The sequence below is a fragment of the Mobula hypostoma genome, chromosome 23, assembly GCF_963921235.1.
Source record: "Mobula hypostoma chromosome 23, sMobHyp1.1, whole genome shotgun sequence".
In the NCBI taxonomy this organism is placed as follows: domain Eukaryota; kingdom Metazoa; phylum Chordata; class Chondrichthyes; order Myliobatiformes; family Myliobatidae; genus Mobula; species Mobula hypostoma.
Window position 1 is genome coordinate 54,658,065 of NC_086119.1, and position 20,931 is coordinate 54,678,995.

Below are 20,931 nucleotides of genomic sequence, written 5' to 3' on the forward strand. Positions count from 1 at the left end.
TGTGGAATTCATTGCCACAGACGGCTGTGGAGGCCAAGTCAATGGGTATATTTAAAGCAAAGATTGATATGTTCTTGATTAAGTAAGGACTTCATAATTTACAGGGAGAAGGCAGGAGAATGGGGTTAAGATGGACAAATCAGCCATAATCAAAAGGTGCAGCTGAATGATCTAATTCTGCGTCATGTCTTATCAAGCACGTTGAAGATACTCCTTTGCGAAAGATAACTTGTTGTGCATAGTGTGGAGGGCGATCAGAGGTTACAGCGGGACATTAATACGATGCAAAACTGGACTGAGAAGTGTCAGATGGAGTTCAACCCAGGTAAGTGTGAGCTGGTTCATTTTGGTAGGTCAAATATGATGGCAGAATATAATATTAATGGTAAGACTCTTGGCAGAGGGATCTTGGAATCCCAGTCTGTTGGACACTCAAAGCTGCTGCGCAGGTTGACTCTGTGATTAAGAAGGCCTTCATTAATCATGGGATTGAGTTTAAGAGCTGAAAGGTAATGTTGCAGCTATAAAGGACCCTGGTCAGACTCCACTTGGAGTACTGTGCTCAGTTCTGGTCAGCTCACTACAGGAAAGATGTGGAAACCATAGAAAGGGTGCAGAGGAGATTTACAAGGATGTTGCCTGGTTTGGGGGGCATGCCTTATGAGAATAGGTTGAGTGAACTCGGCCTTTTCTCCTTGGAGCGATGGAGGATGACAGGTGACCTGATAGACGTGCTAAAGATGATGACAGGCGTTGATCGTGTGGATAGTCGGAGGCGTTTTCCCAGGGCTGAAATGGCTAGCATGAGAGGGCACAGATTTAAGGTGCTTGGGAGTAAGTAGAGAAGAGATGTCAGAAAGAGAGAAAATCTACAGCACAATACAGGCCCTTTGGCCCACAAAGTTGTGCTGAACATGTCCAAACCTTAGAAATTACTACGGTTACCCATAGCCCTCTATTTTCCTAAGCTCCATGTACTTATCCAGAAGAGTCTTAAAAGACCCTATCGTATCCGCCTCCATCACCGTTGCCGGCAGCCCATTCCACTCACCCACCCTTCTCTGCATAAAAAAACTTATCCCTGATATCTCCTCTGTACCTCTGGTCCTATATAGCTGCAACATTACCTCTCTGCTCCTAAATTCAATTCTACGATTGATGAAGGCCAATACACCGTATGCCTTCTTAACCACAGAGTTAACCTGCACAGCTGCTTTGAGCGTCCTATGGACTCGGACCACAAGATCCCTCTGATCCTCCACATTGCCAGGAGTCTTACCTTTAATACTATATTCTGCCATCATATTTGACCTACCAAAATGAACCACTTCACACTTATCTGGATTGAACTCCATCTGCCACTTCTCAGCCCAGTTTTGCATCCTATCAATGTCCCACTGTAACCTCTGACAGCCCTCCACACTATCCACAACCTTTGTGTCATCAGCAAGTTTACTAACCCATCCCTTCACTTCCTCACCCAGGTCATTTATAAAAATCACGAAGAGTAGGGGTCTCAGAACAGATCCCTGAGGCACAACACTGGTCATCGACCTCCATGCAGAATATGACCCATCTACAACCACTCTTTGCCTTCTGTGGGCAAGTGAGTTCTGGATCCACAAAGCAATGTCACCGTGGATCCCATGCCTCCTTACTTTCTCAATAAGCATTGCATGGGGTACCTTATCAAATGCCTTGCTGAAATCCATATACACTACATCTACTGCTCTTTCTTCATCAATGTGTTTAGTCACATCTTCAAAAAATCTAATCAGGCTCGTAAGGCAAGACCTGCCCTCAACAAAGCCATGCTGACTATTCCTAATCATATTATACCTCTCCAAATGTTCATAAGTCCTGCCTCTCAGGATCTTCTCCATCAACTTACCAACCACTGAAGTAAGACTCACTGGGTCTATAATTTCCTGGGTTATCTTTACTCCCTTTCTTGAATAAGGGAACAACATCCGCAACCCTTCAATCCTCTGGAACCTCTCCTGTCCCCACTGATGATGCAAAGGTCATCGCCAGAGGCTCAGCAATCTCCTCCCTTGCCTCTCACAGTAGCCTGGGGGTACATCTCATCTGGTCCCAGCGACTTATCCAAATTGATGCTTTCCAAAAGCTCCAGCACATCCTCTTTCTTAATATCTACATGCTCAAGCTTTTCAGTCCGCTGCAAGTCAGCACTACAATCACCAAGATCCTTTTCCATTGTGAATACTGAAGTGAAGTATTAAGTACCTCTGTTACTTCCTCTGGTTCCCTACACACTTTCCCACTGTCACACTTGATAGGTCCTATTCTTTCATGTCTTATCCTCTTGCCCTTCACATACTTGTAGAATGCCTTCTTAATCCTGCCCACCAAGGCCTTCTCATGGCCCCTTCTGGCTCTCCTAATTCCCTTCTTAAGCTCCTTCCTGTTAGCCTTATAATCTTCTAGCTCTCTGAACCTTCTGTAAGCTTTTCTTCTTGACTAGATTTACTACAGCCTTTGTAAGGGGTAAGGTTTTTACGCAGAGAGTAGTGAGAGTGGAATGGGCTGCCAGCGACATTGGTGGAGGTGGATACGATAGGGTAATGATGTACTTCAGTGAACACAAAATCAAAAGAACACATCACAAGCACAAATTTGCTATCAAAGGATGACAACTTTCACATGCCTAAAATTACTGTGGGACATGGTCCAGGGAACTGGAACAATTCTCTGCAACATACAATTTTCATCTATCTGCTCTTCATTTTGCGCAGGACTGCTCTACAGTGAGACTCACTACAGAACCATTGTGATTTGCCCCACATTCTGACAAGGGCCTTGTTATTGTAAAGACAATATCCCAAAGCAACCCAGAGAGATTTACACAGACCAATGTCACTAAAACACAAATCTACCCAAGTCTTGAGTAGCCTGATCTGTTGGAAGATCTAAATTCCAACAACTCTGCCAAAAAAACAAGTTAAATACTGGTCACAAAAGCAGAATTTTACTCCCAAAACCCAGTAAACCTCAAAATCATTCTTTTATTAATGACAGTTTTTTTTCCCAAATGTATTATAGGCTGTTCTCAGTTTATGTAAACCTGACATACGGACACCACTATGTATGAATGAGCTCCCGTATTATTAAATTCAAAAGTCTGATAAACTTTGGATAACAGAACTTTACTCAGTCTCTCCACCTTTATTGATTGTTTTTCTCATCAATCTTTTGATGCCTTTCATTGCAATACACATAAATCATAATATAATCTACATTGATTTTGGTAAGGCATTTGACATAGGAAGCTCATCCAGAAGATTAAGATGTACTGTATGGTTTCCACAATGACTCGCCGTTTAGATTCACAATTGGGGTAGTGATCAATGGGACTGATTCTGGCTGGAGGTCCGTGACTAGTTTTGCTCTATCGTGGTCTGTGCTGAGATCTCTCCTGTTTGTGATATTATATGCATTATATAAATTACGTCGATAAATACTGGAATGGGTGGGTTAGTAAGTTCACAAGAGGTACAAAGGAGGGATGTCATGGGACAAGGGAGTCGCGTAGGGAGCGATCTCTGCGGAAAGCAGAAAGTGGGGGGAGGGAAAGATGTGCTTGGTGGTGGGATCCAAATCTGCATCTCTTCCATTTCACGCACGTCCACCATCAACGCTGGCCTCAAACACATCTCCTCCATTTCACACACACCAGCTCTCACCTCACCTTCCTCCCACCCTCCCAGGGATAAGGTTCCTCTTGTCCTCATCGACCACCTCACCAGCCTCCACGTCCAGCTCATAATTCTCCCGAAGTTCCAAGATGATCTCACCACCAAGCACATCTTCCACCCCCCAACTTTCTGATTTCCCTACGTACCTCCCTTGCCCATTCGTCCCTCCCCACTTATCTCTCTCCTGACACCTATCCTTGAAAGCGAAACAAGTGTTACACCTGTCCCTACACCTCCTCTCTCACCACTATTCAGAGCCTCAAACAGTCCTTCCAGGTGAGGCAACAACCCTCCTGTGACTCTGTTGGGGTCATATACTGTGTCCGGTGCTGCTGTTGTGACCTCCTGTATATCAGTGAGATCCGATGTAGATTGGGAGACTGCTTTGCTGAGCACCTACACTCCGTCTGCCAGAAGAAGCAGAATCTCCCAGTAGCCATCCATTTTAATTCCACTTCCCATTCCAATATGTTGATCCACAGCCACCTCAACTGTCATGATGAGGACACACTCAGGTTGGAGGAACAGCACCTAATATTCTGGGTAGCCTCCAACTTAATGGCATGAACATCGATTTCTCAAACTTCTGTTAATGCCCCCCTCATCATTCCCCACCCTGTTTTTCCCTCTCTCACCTTATCTCCTTGCCTCCCCATCGCCTCTCTCTGGTGCTCCTCCCCCCTCTTCTTTCTTCCATGGCCTTCTGTCCTCTCCTATTATATTCCCCCTACTACAGACATTTATCTCTTTCACGAATCTAGTTCCCAGCTCTTTACTTCCCTCCTCCCCGCTCCCAGTTTCACCTATTACCTGTTGTTTCTCCCTCCCCCTTCTCTCACCTCTTAAATCTGCTCTTCATCTTTTTATCTCCAGTCCTGCTGAAGGGTCTCAGCTACAATAATGTCAACTGTACTCTTTTCCATAGATGCTGCCTGGCCTGCTGAGTTGCTCCAGCATTCTGTATGATTGATAGAAGTGGTTTTGTTCCACATTGCCGAAGCTTACACAGCAGTTCAGATTGCCCCAAGGTTCTCAATTTAAATGACCGTTAAAAAGGAAAAAAGAACCCTTAGCATTGTTACAGCCAGGGGTGGTACTCAGGATAAACTCCTACTACCTATTAAATGCTCCCAATGGCATGCATCTCAAAGCGCCTCTGACAACCAAGGTCAGCTCCTGGCCTTAACATGTGGCTTAGCAGTTTCTACTGACAGGAGAAGGGGCAAAAGTGCGTTACTGGTACCTTAAAACCAGTCACTTCAGGCAGCTGGTGCTCATCAGCTATTGTTGGCAACTTTTCTAAAAGGAAAACTCCCATCTCCAACCTCTGCTGCCTTACGACTATACCCAATCATGAGGAAGGCTTTGGGAATAAACCCCTGAGGAGATATCTGGTCTGGAATATCTAAGACAACCTTGTGTTGAGTTTAACACAGACTGGCAACTCCTGCAATGCCGCTAGTGCCAAACTATCAGTCTTTATCATTCCTTTGGATTTACCACTTTCATGGAGAGAGGAAGCCTGATACATGGGCAACATATTGTACATATATGCTCCATATTGTACTGCCCTGTCTTGCATATCACGCAAACAGCTGGGACGGAACATCCATCGTCGACCCCAAGAACATCAGTGTGAACATGGATTTGTTCACCAAGGATGCAATCAAGCCTACAGGTGGCAGTGCCACAGAAACAAAATCATTGAAATTGTTGTCTTTCATCAACTCTGATCTCAGTTTACAGACTCAGTGCCAAAGCTAAAACAGGGTCCTTCTGAAATGATCCCTCCCAGTTGCTGAATTGCTGCTTCACAATGTGGATGCCCACCATCCAGATATCAAACAAAGAGCTGCATCACTGCTCCAACACTTTTACCAACCTTTTTCACTGCAATGTTGCAGTTCACTCTCAACTAATGAGAACCTGTTCAACCTACAGTGACACGAAGATCACCTGAACCAAAGCTGAATGCTGGGACTTGAGAATCTGAGTTATAGTGATAGGTTGAATAGGTTAGGACTTTATTTCCTTGAGCGTAAGAGAATGATGGAAAATGTGAAGAGGTATATAAAATTATGAGCGGTATAGATAGGGTAAATACAAGCAGGCTTTTTCCACTAAGGTTGGGTGAGAGTAGAATTAGAGGTCATGGGTTAAGGTTGCAACAAGCTGTCAGCAGAAGTGGTGGATCCAGATTTGATTTCAACATTTAAAAGATGTTTGGATAAGTAGACTAATAGGAGGTGTATCAAAGGCTGTGGTCCAGATGCAAATCAATGTGACTGGACAGAATAATATTTCAGCATGCTGAAAAGCCTATTTCTGTGCTGAAGTGTATGATTCTATTCAGCTTTACAGTAAGGAGACAGTTGTTCCATATCTGCCCAAACATACTGCATTGCCCTCCAGCAATAAAAGTTCTGACAAGACCTTGGAAAATGGGAATATCTTGAGAGCCATGACTTAGTGAAAGCAAGCATCAATGACGAAGTTCATCACTGACTTCGCTGTGCCAGCACAGCTTTTGATCACTGGAAAATTGGAAGGTGGGGACTGATGTAACAGAGATTCACAAAATTATGAGGGGCATAGATAGGAACCATATTTTCAGTCTTTTTCCAGAGCAGGAAAATCCAGAGCCATAGGACAGACACTGAAGGTGAGAGGGGAGAAATTTAACAGATGCGAGGAGCATGTGTCTCCATGATGCACAGAGCAATGAGTATTTGGAGACAGATACTACTACATTGTTTAAAAGGCACTTGGTCAGGTACCTGAATATGAATAGAGGCAAGGGATATGGATCCATTGTATCAAATGAGATTAGTACAGCTAGGCATCATATCAACATGGGTAAGGTTGGCCAAAAGATGAATTTCCGTACAATATTTGATGAAAAGGGTATTTGACCTTTAAGACCTCAATGCTGACTTAAAAATTGATCTATTAGATTGCACTGACCTCCTACCTTCCTATATACTTCTGAGTCCTGGTCTACCTTTTCCAGTAATGAAAAACTACCACCAACACTGTCTACATGCAATAACACAAACTCAAGTCAAGTCAAGTAGCTTTTTATCATCATTTCAACCATAAACTGCTGGTACAGTACACAGTAAGAACGAAACAACATTCCTCCAGGACCATGGTGCTACATAAAACAACACAATACTACACTAGACTAAGTGAGACAACATAAGGCTACACTAGACTACGTAGGACAACACAAAAACTGCACTAGACTACAGACCTACACAGGACTACATAAAGTGCACAAAACAGTGCAGGGCAGTATAATAAATAATAATCAAGACAACAGGCAGAGTAGAGGACAAATTACAATATAATAATAAACGATGTAGATATCAGTCTAGTCTCTGGGCATTAAGAGTCTAATGGCTTGGGGGAAGAAACCGTTGCACAGTCTGGTTGTGAGAGCCTAAATGCTTTGGTACCTTTTGCCAGATGGCAGGAGGGAGAAGAGTTTGTATGAGGGGTGCGTGGAGTTTTTCACAATGCTGTTGGCTTTACGGGTGTAGCGTATAGTGTAAATGTCTGTGATGGCGGGAAGAGAGACCCCGATGATCTTCTCAGCTGACCTCACTATCCACTGCAGGGTTTTGCGATCCAAGACGGTGCAATTCCCGAACCAGGCAGTGATGCAGCTGCTCAGGATGCTCTCAATACAACCTCTGTAGAATGTGGTGAGGATGGGGGGGGGGGGGTGGGAGATGGACTTTTCTCGGCCTTCGCAGAAAGTAGAGACGCTGCTGTGCATTCTTGGCTGTGGAGCTGGTGTTGAGGGACCAGGTGAGATTCTCCGCCAGGTGAACACCAAGAAATTTGGTGTTCTTAACGATCTCAAAGGAGGAGCCGCCAATGTTCAGTGGAGAGTGGTCGCTCCAGGCTTTCCTGAAGTCAACAACCATCTCTTTTGTTTCGTTCACATTCAGAGACAGGTTGTTGTTGGCTCTGCACCAGTCCGTTAGCCGCTGCACCTCCTCTCTGTATGCTGACTCATCATGTCATTGGCAAACTTGATGACGTGAGTGGAGCTGTATAGTGCTGCACAGTCGTGGGTCAGCAGAGTGAACAGCAGTGGACTGAGCACACAGCCCTGGGGGGCCCTCGTGCTCCGTGTGATGGTGTTGGAGATGCTGTTCCTGATTCGGACTGACTGAGGTCTCCCAGTCAGGAAGACTAGGATCCAGTTGCAGAGGGAGGTGTTCAGGCCGAGCAGTTTCAGCTTTCTAATCAGGTGCAGAGGAATGATTATGCTGAATGCTGAACTGAAGTCTATGAACAGCATTCGAATGTATGTATCTTTTTTGTCCAGGTGAGTGAGGGCCAGGTGGAGGGTGGTGGCGATGATGTCATCTGTCAGCAGTTGGGATGATATGAGAACTGCAGGGGGTCCAGTGAGGGGGGCAGCAGAGTCTTGATGTGCCTCATGACGAGCCTCTCAAAACACTTCATGATGATGGATGTGAGTGCAACGGGACGGTAGTCGTTGAGGCAGGACACTGAAGACTTCTTCAGCACGGGGACGATGGTGGCGGTCTTGAAGCACATAGGAACGCCGGCGCTGCTCAGGGAGATGTTGAAGATGTCAGTGAGAACATCTGCCAGCTGGTCTGCACATCCTCTGAGCACTCTGCCAGGAGTATTGTCTGGTCCAGCAGCCTTCCGTGGGTTGACCCTGCATAGAGTTTTCATCACATCGGCCACGGTAAGACACAGCACCTGGTCATTGGGAGGAGGAGTGGTCTTCCTCGTCACCACATCATTTTCCGCCTCGAAACGAGCACAGAAGTTGTTCAATGCACCTGGGAGGGAGACATCACCAGCACAGACAGGTGACGTTGTCTTGTAGTTGGTGATGTCCTAAATGCCCTTCCACATGCGCCCCGTGTCGCCGCTGTCCTGGAAGTGGCTGTGGATTCGCTGGGCGTGCGCACGCATTGCCTCTCTGATGGCCCAGGACAGTTTGGTCCTCGCTGTTGTTCGGGCTGCCTTGTCGCCTGCTCTGAAGGTGGTGTCACGGGTCCTCAGCAGCGTACGCACCTCCACGGTCATCCATGGCTTCTGGTTAGAGTGTGTAGTGACGGTCTTGGACACAGTGACGTCAACAATGCAGTTGCTGATGTAGCCAGTCACTGATGCCGTGTACTCCTCTAAGCTGGTAGAGTCACCACTGGTTGCAGCCTCTCTGAACACGTGCCAGTCAGTGTGCTCAAAGCAGTCTTGAAGAGCAGAGATGGCTCCTGCTGGCCAGGTTTTTACCTGCTTCTGAACTGGTCTGGAGCATCTGACCAGCGGTCTGTATGCTGGGATTAGCATAACAGAGATATGGTCTGAGTAACTGAGGTGGGGGCAGGGCTCCGTCCGGTATGCGTCGGAGATGTTTGTATAAACAAGGTCCAACGCGTTTGCCCCTCTCATTGTAAAGTCTACATGCTGATGAAATTTGGGGAGCACTGACTTGAGGTTCGCGCGGTTAAAATCTCCGGTGACAATAAACAGTCCACCAGGGTGTGCGCTCTGCTGTTCACTAATAGCCCCATACAGTTCACAGAGGCCTCCTTAGCATTAGCGCTGGAGGGAATGTACACACTGACTAAAAAGACAATGGTGAATTCCCGTGATAAATAAAATGGTCTGCATCTAACTGTCACAAACTCCACTAGCAATGAGCTGTAACTAGAGACCAGCACAGAGTTCTTGCACCATTCCGTGTGATGTATATACACAAGCCACCACCGCGACCCTTACCGCACAGAGCTGCATCTGTCGGCCCGAAACAAAGCGAGCCCGTTTAGCTGAATGGTTGCGTCCGGAACTCTGTCGCTAAGCCACGTTTCTGTGAAAACAAAAGCGCAGCAGACTCTGAACTCCCACCGAGAAGTCCGCTGGAGTTGGATGTAGTCCAATTTATTGTCCAGGGAGCAGACATTGGAGAGCAGAATGGACAGGAGAGCCAGCCGGCTAGGGTTTGTTTTTAGCCTAGCACAGACCCCTGTCCGCTTGCTGCACTTCTGCTTCCTTGCACACCGCTTACGATGACCCTACCCCCAGCCACCGGCATCAGGCAACACCGAGGACTGTAGGCCTGGTCCCCGAAGCAAGCCGAGGTTGCATAGCCTCTCCAGCAGATCCTCATGAAGGTTTGTTGTTGGGCAATTTCTGTACTGCAGTAGTGTCTGGTGATGGCAGATACGAACACCAGTTGCTCTGTTGTCCATATGCAATTAAATTAAAATTTTAAAATTTAAATTAAAGTAACACCAGGTCCGGAGAGGCCGCTGCTGCCTCCAGCCGCACCATCTTTAAGCTCAATTTAAGCTCAAAAACTGATCAACAGTCTAAGAAACTAATTTCAGTGTCCTCACTCTGGGCAACATGTTCAGCACTGAGACCCTAGCTATACTCAGTCAGCTCATAAACTTTGCTCTAATGAGCTCTACAGCCTCCTAAAGAGCCTGTATAGAGGCTTAGATTATGTTTTTTAATCCTAGAAAACTGTGTAAATTACAATATTCTGCTTTTGGAATGAACCCACAATTGCAAGTCAAATAAACAATCACTTCAAATGCAATATACAGAATATGTATAACCCTGCACACGATATGAACATATTCAAAGCAATGACTTTAACCAGACTTAGGTTTCCAAAATTTAGCTTTTGTTATTACGCAAATGTAAAAACCTAAAGCTCCCATTCTAAATTATTATAGACTGTGTTCAGTAGATTTCATGAAATAGTCAGCAGTAATTTATTTTGATGAGATAAAAACTGTGGAGTTTCCTAAAATCAATGATTAAACATCAATCAAACTAAAGACAGCAGATATAAACACACTTAGAAAACAATTTAAATTTCCTCAAGACATTCTAAAAATTAGTTATATTGAAAATGTAGTTATTGTCAGTTAGGAAATTTTGCAGCTTGTACTTCAAAAGTAGTATTATCAGATACAGTATTTAACACAAATTCATACTCAAAACAATGGTCATATATTAATACGGTCAATGACATGCTAATTTTATTTTAATTGAAATAAAGGCATTTACTGCAAATAAAACCCTGGCCTCTTGCTTAGAAGGTCAGCAGTATAGTGTGTGGTATGCACCTAAGTATTTAGCTGCAGTTGTTGTAAAGGCATCATTTGCTCTTCAAAGGATTAAATTTCCCATTTTGATTTACCTCTTCACTCTTACACTGTGATTAGGAAGGTGACTGAAGCATTCAAAATTGTGTCAAATACCCATGCTGAATAATATAATTCACAGTGATCAAACAACTTTAAAATCATTAAAAGCTACTTTGTATGCATTCACTCCAGAGTGATTAGACCACTCCAGACCACTAATCGGTCAAAACATTCCAACCTGTGGACTACGAACAAAGAACATTCCTGACGGGTACGATTCACAAAACCCATCCCATTGATACAATACAGAACCATGAGATATATCAGCCAATCACTTAAAGCTGCAATGTACTTTAAATATAATTTATTGTGCTGCACATCTTGGAATAACGTTCATATTCTTCAGATTTCTGTTTAGTAATTAAGTGAACCCAAAGCTACCAGAGTTATTCATGACAGAACTACGCTCTTCGACCTGCCAAATCCATACTATCCATACTGACCACTGTTCTTTGAACTGCTCCAAAGCTCAGTTCAACAGGAGGCCCAAGAATGCTGATTGACCCACACATGCATCTAGGTCTAGGTCACACATTTACAGGGGCTAATAGATCTTTGGATACATAATGATATGGAAATCAAGCTTGGATTTGATAATCAAGCAAATAACCCTTAGTAATTTTTTGACGGTGGGGGGGGGTGCGTGGTGAGATTAAAGAGGGAGGTAGATTTGTAGTGGAGGAGTTGGGGTTTGGCAGGAGGGATTGCCAGAGGGAATGTAGGCCCCTGACTGTAATCACCAGTCAGCAAAGCACTTTAAACCATAGTGGACCTCACAGGACCCTGCAAGCCCAGAACAATGTGCAAACTTTTTCCATTTGACACTTATGAGTCAGAATAACAAGAGTGATGCACAATTTAAATGGTACTGTGGGACCTTCAGAATACCATTGTTTGATCTTTGGTTGAAGGGACGAAGGGCAATCAATTTAACTACACGTATAGATGGGAAACAAGTTGCTTGAAGGACATTAGCTGAATAAAGTCAGATCAACAGGTTAAATATATCAGGGCAAAATATTAGCAGATGAAATTTGGCGCTAATCACCTAGATAGGGAAAATTATTTAGGTGTGCGATTATTTAAATTACAGTTCAGAGAGATCCAAACATCCGGATATGAGAAAAAGAGAAAATCAGCATGCAAGTGCAGCAAGTAATTAAGGAACCCAATTCAAAGTGGGTCTTTCCTGCAAGGTAAGGTAGAGTGCAAGACTGATGGGGAACCGCACAGGGATCTGGTGAGACTGCAAATGCAGTATAGGGTACATTCTGGCATCCCAGTTTGTAACAAGGTAAGTACTGCAGTTTTCACGGTGGTTTGTTCCAATATTTGTCAAAGTACACCACATCTTTCACAGTAACCCAGATAAGATGGGACATCCGCCTTTGGGGTTCCATAAACATCTGTTGCTTATTACAATCTGAATCTCTTAATTCTCAAAATAATTATTTTTCTTTAACTTAATAAATAGCTGGCAATTTGAACTTTAATATATTTGAAATAGTTGGGAAGATTCCATGTAATCAAAAACAAATTATAATTTAAATTGGTACCCATTGCAGCTTTAAGGTATGAATGCCTTGTTTTTATACTCACATTATCTATTTTCCAGCAGATTCCAGGCCAGTGTCAACTACATAACATGTGCTTGGTATATTTACAGCTTATTGAATCCTACTGGCTGTAATCAACAGAACATCCCAGGACCTACCTTCTGAACCATATCTTCGTTTCTTTACTTCCTGCAACATTCTTTGTATGTTCTGGCCTGGAACCTCTGTTAAAAAATAAGTTTTGATAAGAATATAAAACAAGGGGGAGTGTTTGTTTCTTGTCTCTTCACAGTGACCTAAAACTGGAGCACAAACATTAGATTCTGTCACTGATTATTTTAATGATTTTGTTTGGCAGTTAGAATGGTGAGAGTGAAGGTGGGAAATAACAGTTGAGCTAACAGCTAACTTTTCCTAATGTCGCAGATCCTATCATACGATTCATAAAATGGCATAAAGATTATTTCAAAATTGTGTGAGCTTCAGTAGTCAGGATATCAGTAGCCTTCTTATTCATGGGTTACTTCATTCTTCTATACATTCATTACTGAATTTTTAAAAACATGAGTAGATAAGAAGCTGGCAGAGTGCAAATGAAGGGAAATGTGAATCTACCTACTTTAATAGGTGAATAGAAAAGCAGATAAGTATCCTGGTGTGACTCATAGAGAGCTAGCATGTTTACACAACAGGCAGTTCTGAAAAGGCCTTTACAGTTCTTGCCTTTACAGCAAGCTGCAATTATACAGGACTACATGAAAGGTATACGGACTAACGGAAAATTCATTCGGTGTTTTCCTATGTACAGAGAACAAGAAAACAAAAAAAGTGTAAGAGAGAAGAATGAGTGGAATTGGGTGATACTCTTTAGAAAAAAGGCCAGTAATTTTACCAAAGCAAATAACAGTGTGTAAAGTTAAGTACTGATAGGATGTTTCTATTGATATGAGGGCATTGAACTTGAAATAATAAAAACAGGAAATGCTGGAAACACTCATGAGTTTGCTTGCCAAATTCCTTTCGCCTTTTGCCACGAATTCCATAAGACCATAAGATATATGAGCAGAAGCAGGCCATTTGGCCCATCAAGTCTGCTCTGCCATTCAATCATGGGCTGATCCAATTCTTCCAGTCATCCCCACTCCCCTGCATTCTCCCCATGTCCTTTGATACCCTGGCTAATCAAGAACCTATCTATCTCTGTCTTAAAGACACCCAATGACTTGGCCACCACAGCCTCTCATGGCAACAAATTCCACAGATTTACCACCATCCGAATAAAGTAATTTCTTCCGTATTTCCATTCTCAATGGACGCCCTTCAACCCTGAAGTCATGCCCTCACTCTGTTCCGTATTCTCTATTCCTGCTATATTCTTGGCAATTCTGGACTATGTTTCTCACCCACTGCATGCCAACTTAGCTGAACAGAGGAGCACTTTTAGTAAAAGACTAAGACAATTGTGCTGCTCCAAAGAGCGCTATATGAGGTCATTCTTACCCTCAGCCTTTAGGCTCTATAATGAGTCAACCTATAGCCAGGGAAGTGATGACCCCTTCCTGTTAGACTGTTGGAGGTAACTTATTTTTTATTCTTTCTTAGTTGGGGACGGGAGAGGTTCCGGAGGATTGGAGGTTTGCAGATGTTGTTCCCGTATTCAAGAATGGGAGTAGAGATAGCCCAGGAAATTATAGACTAGTGAATCTTACTTGAAGTAACTTATTTTTTAATCTTTCTTACTTCCCTTCTAATATTTGTATAATTGTATAGCTGCACACTTTTAATGGGACTATGTCACTGTAACTTCCTTTAGGACCAATAAAGTATCTATCTATCGAACCACCTAAAGTTCTTCCTGCACCCTTCCAGCCATCCACCAATTAATAATGAAATCAATGAAATCAAGTTTCTTTTCCTGCCTTCAGCACTCTTTCCCTGAAGAAAATTCTCAGTCCTTTGCAGACGGCCACTCCACCTCGTGTCCTTCTGCACTCCAAAGTATTCAATACATTCTAGCCTCTCAAATACATACACTTCTTCACATTGTTTGAATTGCTCCAATCAAATCACAGTATCTTACAAAGTCACTACTGTCCAGCAATGTGATGTGACAATCCCCCCATCCTCCAGCCTGCAGACTTCGCCATACTCAGTTCCTTCAGGATCTCCCTATCATTATTCAATCGGTAAGATTCGATTAGGCTATGATTTCTATTCTGATTTTCTTCCTACTCATAGAACATAGAATAGTACAGCACAGTACAGGCCCTTCAGCCCACAATGTTGTACCAACCCTTAAACCCTGCCTCCCATATAACCCCCCACCTTAAATTCCTCCATATACTTGTCTAGTAGACTCTTAAACTTCACTAGTGTATCTGCCTCCACCACTGACTCAGGCAGTGGATTCCACGCACCAACCACTCTCTGAGTAAAAAACCTTCCTCTAATATCCCCCTTGAACTTCCCACCCCTTACCTTAAAGCCATGTCCTCTTGTATTGAGCAGTGGTGCCCTGGGGAAGAGGCGCTGGCTATCCACTCTATCTATTCCTCTTATTATCTTGTACACCTCTATCATGTCTCCTCTCATCCTCCTTCTCTCCAAAGAGTAAAGCCCTAGCTCCCTTAATCACTGATCATAATGCATACTCTCTAAACCAGGCAGCATCCTGGTAAATCTCTTCTGTACCCTTTCCAATGCTTCCACATCCTTTCTATAGTGAGGCGACCAGAACTGGGCATTGTATTCCAAATGTGGCCTAACCAGAGTTTTATAGAGTTGCATCAATTACCTCGCGATTCTTAAACTCTATCCCTAACACCCCATAAGCTTTCTTAACTACCCTATCTACCTGTGAGGCAACTTTCAGGGATCTGTAGACATGTACCCCCAGATCCCTCTGCTCCTCCACACTAAGAAGTATCCTGCATTTACTTTGTACTACTCTACCTTGGAGTTTGTCCTTCCAAATGGTACCACCTCACACTTCTCCAGGTTGAACTTCATCTGCCACTTCTCAGCCCACTTCTGCGTCCTACCAATGTCTCTCTGCAATCTTCGACAATCCTCTACACTATCAACCAACCTTTGTGTCGTCTGCAAACTTGCCAACCCACCCTTCTACCTCAACATGCAGGTCATTAATAAAAATCACGAAAAGTAGAGGTCTCAGGACCGATCCTTGTGGGACACCACTAGTCACAACCCTCCAATCCAAATGTACTCCCTCCACCACGACCCTCTGCCTGCAGCAGGCAAGCCAATTCTGAATCCACCTGACCAAACTTCCCTGGATCCTATGACTTCTGATTTTCTGAATAAGCCGACTGTGTGGAACCTTGTCAAATGCCTTACTAAAATCCATGTAGATCACATCCACTGCACTACCTTCATCTATATGCCTGGTCACCTCCTCAAAGAACTCTATCAGGCTTGTTAGACATGATCTGCCCTTCACAAAGCCATGCTGACTGTCCCTGATCAGACCATGATTCTCTAAATGCCCATAGATCCTATCTCAAAGAATCTTTTCCAACAGCTTTCCCAACACAGACGCAAGGCTCACTGGTCTATAATTACCCAGACTATCCCTACTGCCTTTTTTGTACAAGGGAACAACATTCACCTCCCTCCAATCCTCCGGTATCATTCCCGTAGACAACAAGGACATAAAGATCCTAGCCAGAGGCTCAGCAATCTCTTCCCTCACCTCGTGGAGCAGCCTGGGGAATATTCCATTAGGCCCCAGGGACTTATCTGTCCTAATGTATTTTATCAACTCCAACACCTCCACTCAATATCAACATGCTCCAGAACATCAACCTCACTCATATTGTCCTCACCGACATCAAGTTCCCTCTCATTGGTGAATACCGAAGAGAAGTATTCATTGAGGACCTCGCTTACTTCCACAGCCTCCAGGCACATCTTTCCACCTTTATCTCTAATCGGTCCTACCTTCACTCCTGTCATCCTTTTGTTCTTCACATAATTGAAGAATGCATTGGGGTTTCCCTTTACCCTACTCGCCAAGGCCTTCTCATGCCCCCTTCTTGCTCTTCTCAGCCCCTTCGTAAGCTCCTTTCTTGCTACCCTATATTCCTTAATAGACCCATCTGATCCTTGCTTCCTAAACCTCATGTATGCTGCCTTCTTCCACCTGACTAGATTTTCCACCTCACTTGTCACTCATGGTTCCTTCACCCTACCATTCTTTATCTTCCTCACCAGGACAAATTTATCCCTAACATCCCGCAAGAGATCCCTAAACATCGACCACATGTCCATAGTACATTTCCCCGCAAAAACATCATCCCAATTCACACCCACAAGTTCTAGCCTTATAGCCTCATAATTTGCCCTTCCCCAATTAAAAATTTTCCTGTCCTCTCTGATTCTATCCTTTTCCATGATAATGTTAAAGGCCAGGGAGTGGTGGTCACTATCCCCCAGATACTCACCCACTGAGAGATCTGTGACCTGACCTGGTTCGTCACCTAATACTAAAGAATACTCCCAATAGAGTAACTGCTCCCTTCCTGTTCCTGACTTCTACCCATACTGACTCAAAAGAGGATCCTGCTACATTACCCACCCTTTCTGTAGCTGTAATAGTATCCCTGACCAGTAATTCCACCCCTCCTCCCCTCCCCCCCATCCCTTTTAAAGCACTGAAATCTGGGAATATTGAGAATCCATTCCTGCCCTGGTGCCAGCCAAGTCGCTGTAATGGCCACTACATCATAATTCCATGCATGTATCCAAGCTCTCAGTTCATCACCTTTGTTCCTGATGCTTCTTGCATTGAAGTACATGCACTTTAGCCCTTCTCCCTTACTACCTTTACACCCCTTTTACTGCTTGTCTTTCCTCAAAGCCTCTTTATATGTTCGATCTGGCTTTACTCTATGCACTATACTTGCAGTTCTCGCAAGACCTTTATCCTCCTCCACCTCAGTATCTGCTCTAACACTCTGGTTCCCCTTCCCCTGCAAATCTAGTTTTAATAGGCATCCGTTTGTCTGATGGTTGTCATGAGTGTATGGAAGACCAGCAGTTGCCCATGCTGCAAGTCTCCCCTCTCCATGCCACTGATGTTGTCCAAGGGAAGGGTATTAGGACCCATACAGCTTGGCACCTGTGTCGTTGCAGAGCAATGTGTGGTAAAGTGCCTTGCTCAAGGACACAACACACTGCCTCAGCTAAGGCTCGAACTAGCGACCTTCATATCACTAGATGAACACCTTCACCACTTGGCCACGTTTAAACCCCTCAGAGCAGCACTAGCAAACCTTCCTGCAAGGATGTTAGTCCCCCTCCAGTTCGGGTGCAACCCGTCCCATCGGAACAGGTCCCACCTTCCCTGGAACAAGGCCCAATTGTCCAGAAACATGAAGCCCTCCCTCCTGCACCATCTCCTTAGCCACGTATTTAGCTGCATTATCTTCCTATTTCTAGCCTCACTAGCACGTGGCACGGGTAACAATCTTGAGATTGCACCCTGGAGGTCCTGTCCTCCAACTTTGCACCTAACTCCCTAAACTCTCTTTGCAGGACCTCCTCCTTCACCAATATCCACGTCATTGGTCCCTACATGGATCACGACATCTGGCTGCTCACCCTCCCTCTTGAGAATACTGAGAACTCGATCCGAGATATCGCGGACCTTTGCACCAGGGAGGCAACAGACCATCCGGGATTCTTGATCTCATCCACAGAACCTCTTATCTGTCCCCCTAACTATCGAATCCCTTATCACTACTGCTCTCCTCTTTTCCCTCCTTCCCTCCTGAGCTGAGGGTCCCGTCCCGGTGCCAGAGACGCAACCACCGCAACTTGTCCCTGGTAGGTCGTCCCCAGGGGTGCTCTGCTCATTCTGTCTATTCCCCTTCCCTCTCCTGACTTTTAGGGGTGACTATCTCCCTGAAACTCCTGTCTGTTTCTGCCTCTCCTGAACCATTGTCCCGGGCTTCTTTAAATATCTATTCTCAGTCCCTTCTTCAATATCTTGCATTCACAGCACCATCCTTGCATTCGTTACATGCGAATTTCTCAAACCAATTCCTCTCTAATCCCACCATTATCTTCAATTGCCACAAAGCTCATCTATCATGCTGAAAATTTCTCAAACTAAATATTGGGGGAAGAGTGGAATCAGTGGAATCATTTTTATATCCACAATTGTGTAATTCGGTTAGGGTTACTCGGGTTTGTGGGGATGTTAGGGCAGCGTGGGTGGAAGGGCCTACTCCATGCTGCATCACTAAATAAAATAAAAATCTGGTTTAATATCACAGGCATATGCTGTGAAATTTGTTGTTTTGTGGCAGCAGTACATTGCAATACATAATAATAAAAAACTATAAATTACAATAAGAAATAATGGATTCCGGTTAACTGGGACACATGGGGACCAGTACATTTAGGCCCAATTAAGCGGCTGTCCCAATTAGCCGAAGTTTCCTGGATATTGTTAAAAAGGTATAAAAAAGACAAACTACCGATCACTGAGTAACAAATTATGTATTTAAATGAAATATAGAATAAATTAGAACACTACCAAAACTATACAGTACTATAAATCTGTATATTAGTTCCTAATAGTTATTGGCAGACAAATTCATTGAGTGTACACTGACGCGTTCATTTGATTGACTACAAATGAACAGTATCAGCACAGACAGTGAACTACCTTCAAAAGGTGCTTTCAACGATTGCATCCTCCAAATCTACGTTTTCTTTGTAACTGTCAAGATGATTGTTGATACCTTCAAATTCTTTGTATCTCCTAACTGGTTGAAGTCGTGAAATTGTTTCATTTCCACTTCCAGCCATTTCTGAAATTTCCAAGCCTGAATGCTTGAAACTGCATTGAGCAAGAGTTCTGACAACACGCACAAACTGCTGGTGGAACGCAGCAGGCCAGGCAGCATCTCTAGGAAGAGGTACAGTCGACGTTTCGGGCCGAGACCCTTCGTCAGGACTAACTGAAAGAAGAGACAGTCAGAAATTTGAAAGTGGGAGGGGAGGGGAAGATCCGAAATGATAGGAGAAGACAGGAGGGGGAAGGATAGAGCTAAGAGCTGGAAAGTTGATTGGCAGAAAGGATACAAGGCTGGGGAAGGGAGAGGATCATGGGACGGGAGGCGTTGGGGGTAAAAAAAAGGGGAGGGGAGCACCAGAGGAAGATATAGTGAGAGGGACAGAGGGAGAGAAAAGAGAAAGAAAGGGGGAAACATATAAATAAACAAACAAACAAACAAGGGATGGGGTAAGAAGGGGAGGAGGGGCATTAACGGAAGTTAGAGAAGTCAGTGTTCATGCCATCAGGTTGGAGGCTACCCTGACGGAATATAAGGTGTTGTTCCTCCAACCTTAGTCTGGTTTCATCTTTACAGTAGAGGAGGCCATGGATGGACATATCAGAATGGGAATGGGACGTGGAATTAAAATGAATGGCCACTGGGAGATCTGTCCGCCAGAGAAAGCAAGATCTCCCAGTGGCCACTCATTTTAATTCCACGTCCCATTCCCATTCTGATAAGTCTATCCAAGGCCTCCTCTACTGTAAAGATGAAGCCAGACTAAGGTTGGAGGAACAACACCTTATATTCCGTCAGGGTAGCCTCCAACCTGATGGCATGAACACTGACTTCTCTAACTTCCGTTAATGCCCCTCCCCCCCTTCATACCCCATCCCTTGTTTGTTTGTTTATTTATTTATATATATGTTTTCCCCTTTCTTTCTCTTTTTTCTCCCTCTGTCCCTCTCACTATATCTTCCTCTGGTGCTCCCCTCCCCCTTTTCCCAACCCAAGGCCTCCTGTCCCATGATCCTCTCCCTTCTAAAGCCTTATATCTCTTTTGCCAATCAACTTTCCAGCTCTTGGCTCCATCCCTCTTCCTCCCGTCTTCTCCTATCAGTTCGGATCTCCCTCTCCCTTCCCACTTTCAAATCTCTGACTATCTGTTCTTTCAGTTAGTCCTGACGAAGGGTCTCGGCCCAAAATGTCGACTGTACCTCTTCCTATAAATGCAACCTGGCCTGCTGCGTTTCACCAGCACTTTGTGTGTGTTGCTTAAATTTCCAGCATCTGCAGATTTCCTCGTGTTTGCGTTTTTAAAAAGAGTTCTGAACTGTCTTACTGTTCATAACTCACCAACTATCTCAGTGGCAGAAAGCACTGCATTTTGAACACAAACACAAGCAAGGGACGATATTTAAAAACTGTTTATTCTAAGCACAGTGTAGTATCTAACGACCACATGTTACGCACCCAATTGACAAGAGTTAGAAAATGTTCAGCAAGTCTTCTGTCCTAATTATTTAAGCATAGTGTCCCAAATAAATTAAGGAAATATTTGCTATTTTCTCAATTTGTTTTTCTTTTTTAAGAGTTGTCCCAAATAAGAGGCTGCCCTGATTCATCTAGACAATGCACA

General features: G+C 44.1%; 1 protein-coding gene across 6 annotated transcripts in view; it reads right to left on the reverse strand.

The window, feature by feature from the left end:
* Positions 1-20,931, reverse strand: part of LOC134336925 (protein CASP-like) — a 621,546-nt gene that overhangs the window by 274,090 nt on the left and 326,525 nt on the right. For 2 of the 6 annotated variants that reach the window (XM_063031575.1, XM_063031573.1), the window contains exon 16: positions 12,645-12,710. The exons of the other annotated variants lie outside the window; for them this stretch is intronic. In XM_063031575.1, coding sequence (XP_062887645.1) covers positions 12,645-12,710 — 66 coding nt within the window. The remainder of the gene's footprint in view (positions 1-12,644; positions 12,711-20,931) is intronic. 6 annotated transcript variants of the gene reach the window in all.